The sequence below is a fragment of the Macaca mulatta genome, chromosome X (genome assembly GCF_049350105.2).
Source record: "Macaca mulatta isolate MMU2019108-1 chromosome X, T2T-MMU8v2.0, whole genome shotgun sequence".
In the NCBI taxonomy this organism is placed as follows: Eukaryota; Metazoa; Chordata; class Mammalia; order Primates; family Cercopithecidae; genus Macaca; species Macaca mulatta.
The window spans coordinates 77,335,275-77,341,274 of NC_133426.1; the positions used below are offsets into that span (position 1 = coordinate 77,335,275).

At 37.5% G+C, this 6,000-nt stretch overlaps 1 protein-coding gene across 1 annotated transcript in view; it reads right to left on the bottom strand.

The window, feature by feature from the left end:
• The window catches only part of TEX11 (testis expressed 11), a 290,530-nt gene extending 286,536 nt beyond the window's left edge, over positions 1–3,994 (bottom strand). Inside the window, exon 1 of the mRNA XM_015127634.3 lies at positions 3,956–3,994. Within this exon, the coding sequence (XP_014983120.3) occupies positions 3,956–3,979 (24 nt within the window). The 5' untranslated portion in view covers positions 3,980–3,994. The remainder of the gene's footprint in view (positions 1–3,955) is intronic.
• Between the last annotated feature and the right edge of the window lie 2,006 nt (positions 3,995–6,000).

The following is a 6,000-nucleotide window of genomic DNA, read 5'->3' on the forward strand; positions in this document are numbered from 1 at the left end:
TAAATAAATAAAATAAAATAAAATAAAATGTTGGGAACACAGAGCAAATTGCCTTTTATGATGTCAGAAATATTACATGTACCGTATAATTATAGCTAAGTAACATTTAAACAGTAAAACTATTAAAGAAAATACATTAAAATAATAGTTGTTATATTCAAGTGTGTGTTTGCATGTGATTTTGTATCCATTTTTTAAAACTTTCTGTAAAGTTATGTTACTTTATGATTTTAAACAATTTTTTGTATTTTCTCATATTGTGTTAGAAAGGATAAGATAAACTATGATTGTAAATACTTCATAATCACAAAACATATTTATTCAACACATGTGTATTAAGCACCTAAGATGTGGCAGGTTTTGTCGTAGGTTTACATAAATGTATAATGATAAGCATGGTAAATACATGCTGCAGACAGAAGTAAATAATATGAAGATTAGACTTTCCAGAAAGAAAATAAATTCAAGGCATTTCCAAAACCAAGCAGATCTTCTTGAAAAATAAGACCAAACTCTTATGGCTCATGCCTATAATTCTAACAGTGGGAGGCTGAAGAGGGCAGACTGCTTGAGCTCAGGAGTTCGAGACTAGCCTGTGCAACATGGAGAAATCCTATCTCTATGAAAAATACAAAAAATTAGCTAGGCATGGTGGCACACGCCTGCAGTCCCAGCTACTTGGAAGGCTGAGGGGGATCACTTGAGCCCAGGAGGTCGAGGCTGCAGTGAGCCGAGATCATGCAACTGCACTCCAGACCAAGACACTGTTTCAAAATACAAACAAACAAACAAACCCAAACTCTTGGAATCTTATAATTTGTTTTCACTAACAGCTAAGTACAGTAAGAGGTTATGATCTAAAAAGAGATTTACAGCCGGGCACAGTGGCTCACACCTGTAATCCCAGCAATTTGGGAGGCCGAGGTGGGTGGATCTCTTGAGGCCAGGAGTTCGAGACTAGCCTGGCCAACATGGCAAAACCACATCTCTTCTAAAAACACAAAAATTAGCCAGGTGTGGTGGCGCCTGCCTGTAATCCCAGCTACTTGGGCGGCTGAGGCACAAGTACTGCTTCAAACCAGGAGGCAGAGGTTGCAGTGAGCTGAAACCCTGACACTGCACTCCAGCCTGGGCAACAGAATGTGATAGTCTAAAAAATAAATAAATAAATAAAATAAAAAACTGAGATACCACCTCACAGTACTAGGATGACTACTATCAATAAAAAAACAGAACAACAAGTATTGGTGATAATGTGAAGAAACTGGTACCCTTGTTCACTATTAATAGAAATGTAAAATGCTATAGTTGCTATGGAAAACAGTATGGCGGTTGCTCGAAAAATTAAAAACAGAATTGTCGTATGATACAGCAATTCCAATTCTGGGTGTATATCCAAAAGAATTGAATGCAGGGACTTGATCAGAAATTTCCATACCAATGCTCATAGCAACATTATTCACAATAGGCAAAAGGTAGATGCAACCCAAGTGTCCATCAACAAATGAATGGATAAACAAAATGTGGTATACACATACAATGGATTATTCAGTCTTAAAAAGGAAGAAAATTCTGACACATGCTGCAACACGGATGAACCTGGAAGACATTATACTAAGAGAAATAAACCAGTCACAAAAAGACAATTATTATATGATTCCACTTACATGAGGTACTGAGAGTAGTCAAATTTATAGAGACAGAAAGTAGAATGGTGGTTGACAAGCTGATCTCAAAATTCATAAGAATTTTAGGCCGGGCACGGTGGCTCAAGCCTGTAATCCCAGCACTTTGGGAGGCCGAGACGGGCAGATCATGAGGTCAGGAGATCGAGACCATCCTGGCTAACACGGTGAAACCCCGTCTCTACTAAAAAATACAAAAAACTAGCCGGGCGAAGTGGCGGGTGCCTGTAGTCCCAGCTACTCGGGAGGCTGAGGCAGGAGAATGGCGTGAACCCGAGAGGAGGAGCTTGCAGTGAGCTGAGATCCGGCCACTGCACTCCAGCCTGGGTGACAGAGCAAGACTCCGTCTCAAAAAAAAAAAAAAAAAAAAAAGAATTTTAGAGGGCAAGGGGGAGTTGCTTAATGAGTACAGAGTTTCAGTTTTGCAAGATGAAAAGGGTTCTGGAGAATGGCTGCACAATGTGAACATACTTAACACAAGGGAACTATACACCTAAAAATGATTAAGACAGTAAATTGTATGTTATGTGTGTTTTACCACAATAAAAAACACAACGAGATAAGATAACACTTCAAACCCACTAAAATGACTATAACCAAAAAGACAAATAATGGAAAATGTCAGCAAGGAGGTGGAAAAACTGGATCCCTCTATCCCTCTTTTTTTTTTTTTTTTTTTTTTTTGAGACGGAGTCTCGCTCTCTCGCCCAGGCTGGAGTTCTGTGGTGTGATCTCGGCTCACTACAAGCTCCACCTCCCGGGTTCACACCATTCTCCTGCCTCAACCTCCCGAGTAGCTGGAACTACAGGCACCCGCCACCACACCCAGCTAATTTTTGTATTTTTAGTAGAGACGGGGTTTCACGGTGTTAGCCAGGATGGTCTTGATCTCCTGGCCTCGTGATCCGCCTGCCTTGGCCTCCCAAAGTGCTGGGATTACAGGCATGAGTCACCACCAACTGGATCCCTCTTATACTGCTAGTGGGAATGTAAAATGGTACAGCCATTTTGGAAAACAATCTGGTAGTTCATCAAAAGTTTAGAGTTAACACATGGCCCAGCAATTTCATTCTTAGGTACAAACCTAAGAAAAATAAAAACATAAAAATCTGTACATGAGTATTTATAGCAGGATTATTCATAATAGCCAAAAGGTGGAAGCAATGAAAACGTTCATCAATAGATGAATGCACAAACAAAATATGGTATAGCCATACAATGGGATATTATTCAGTCATAAAAATGTATGAAGTACAAATACATGCAACAACATGGATGAACTTTGAAAACATGGGGCTAAGTGAAAGCAGTCAGTAAACCACACATTGTATGATTTTATTTACATAAAATGTCCTCATTAGGCAAAACCATAGAGACCAAAAGTAGATTAGCGGTTACCTAGGGCTGAGGGTGAGGGAGGGAAGGGGATGGGAGGAAATGGAGAGTGTTTGTGAATGGGCGTGGTTTCTTTTTGAGGTGGTGAAAATATTCTAAAATTAACTAACCGTGGTGATAGGTGCACAACAACTCTGGGAAATACTAAAAACTATTGAATTGCATACTTGAAATGGGTGAATTGCATGGTATGTAAATTATATCTAAATAAAGGTATTTATATATACATAAACACATACATACACATATAGATACATATATATATAAAGAGGAAGAGAGATTTACAATAAACTTTCTTCTCACCTTTCCATATAAGTAATCACCAAAATGCAAGTATTTGCCCAAGGTAAATGTTCTCAAAAGTGTTTCAAGCCTCAAGACAATTTCCATATTAAGTAAGTAACAGACCTTCATTTAAACATTAGAAAATTACCCCCCAAAAAAGCACTTCTGAAGGCTTATAGTCAACTGAGTTCTCCACTACTGGGTGGCTCCACTACTTTGCTGCAAAGGGAAGGAAAAGAGAACTCGTGTGTGCCCAGGACCTTATGTATGTTATTTTGTTTACTATTCACAACAACACTTAGAGGTGGGTATTACTATTATCATTTAACAGATGAGAAAACTGAAGCCTGGAGAGGTTAATAAATATTAATAATATATAACATTACTAATAAATAATAAATGTTTAAACTTGAGCACATATTTTTCCATTGGTTTCTAAAATTTTTTTCCCCTAAATTAGGTGTGAACATCCAAAAATAGATTTTTATATGTTTAGCAAGGGTTAAGACTACTTTTTTATCTATATAATACATTGGTTAAAATGAAGAATTATCAAAACTTGTCATAAACAGAATTATTTTTATACTAACCTGAGCGTCTGTTATTTCAGCCATAGACTCCCTGTTGATATTTGCTATGTCTCTGAAGAGTCTATCAATTGCCTCTGGTATGTTAGGTGAATTATCACTTGCAACCAGGTTTTCAACAACTTCTGAAATAACAATGGATGATAAATGTGCTGTGAACTATTACCATTGGCTAAAAGTAGCAAATCATTTTTAAACCTATTCCTAAATCATTGGCCAAATGAATATAGCATGAAGGAACTTGATCCTTAGAGTAAAACCAAACTGGAGATTTAAAGTTTATTTAAGCAAGAGTATAATTTTCAAATAAAATTTGCATTCTTTGGGAGTCACTTGTTTATAACTTAATCATTATTCATTCTCAGAAAGGAAAATGCATTGACTTCACTAATAGTAAAGTTATTAGGTAATATTAAAAGTACAAAACAGGCCAAGCATGGTGGCACACATCTTTAGTCCTAGCTAGTCCAAAGGCTGAGTTGGGAGGATCACTTGAGTCCAGGAGTTCAAGAATACGGTGAGCTATGATCCTGCCACTGTACTCCATCCAGCAAGGGCTACAGAGTGAGACCCTTTCTCTAAAACAAACAAAAAAACCCTACAAAACTGAACTTAACAGTGTCTTCAAAACTAGAAAATGTAGAAAATCTGAAAGATCTGGATATGTGCCCTGTAAAACTGAAAAACTTATTAATATTTTCAAGCATTAGACAGACATAGCAAACTGCTGGCTCTGAAGTCTTGACCTTACTTTGTGAGAAAAAAAAAAAATGACATGCTCAATTAGCAACAACATTAACCAGCTATTGAATCTGCACAAATGATGTCACCATTTTCTAAATGGTCTCAGCTCCAGACTCCACATAGCTGAATCTTACTAGGCCATGGAATTCCTTAAAACCCAAGCATTAGCTGTGCACAATGTTCCACGCCTGTAGTACCAACTACTCAGGTGGCTGTGGCAGGAGGATCCCTTGAGCCCAGGAGTTTGAAACAGGCTGGGCAACATAGCAAGACACCATTTAAAAAAAACAAAAAACAAAAACAAAAAAAAAAACACTAAAACTAGGTCAGGCGCAGTGGCTCATGCTTGTAATCCCAGCACATTGGGAGGCTGAGGCAGGCGGATCACTTCAGACCAGGAATTCGAGACCAGCCTGGTCAACATGGCAAAACCCCATCTCTATTAAAAATACAAAAATTAGCTGGGTGTGATGTGCTCGCCTGTAATCCCAGCTACTGGGGTGGCTGAGGCATAAGAATTGTTTGAGCCTGGAGGTTGAGGTTGTAGTTAGCTCAGATCGTGCCACTGAATTCCAGCCTGGACAACAGAGCAAGACTGTGTCTCAAAAAAAAAAAAAAAAAAAACCCTAAAACTAAACAATAAGCATGATGTAGAATCTCAATTGATGCCTTTCATATTATCAAAAAATTTTTTTCAAACTCATGTGACGTAAGTGTCCATAAGCTACATAGTTCTAATTTATTGCAACATTCCTGAGCCTCAGATTAGCAAAAATGTTATTAATATTCATAACAGTACCATAAAAGCACCTTCTAAAAGATTTTAAGCTGCTAAAATAAACAGAACTTTTACCTTGCTACAATAAAAAATAAATCAGCTACAAAAATTTCAATTAAACAAATGCTTGAGGTGATGGATATCCTATTTACCTTGATGTGATTATTACACATTGTATGTCTGTATCAAAATATCTCATGTATCCCATAAATATATACACCTACTATGTACTCATAAAAATAAAAATTAAAAATCAAAATTCTAGCTAAACATAAGACTATAGATTCAAATAAAGACTTCACAAAGCAAATTATGTTCAATTATGTTAAAATACCACATATTTTAAATACTTTAGGTGAAAAAATATATATGAAAAGAAAAAATACAAAAATTAGCCAGGCATGGTGGCGCGTGCCTGCAGTCCCAGCTACTCTAGAAGGTGAGACAGGAGAATCGCTTGAACCCAGGAGGCAGAGGTTGCAGTGAGCTGAGATTGACCACTGCACTCCAGCCTGGGCAACGGAAC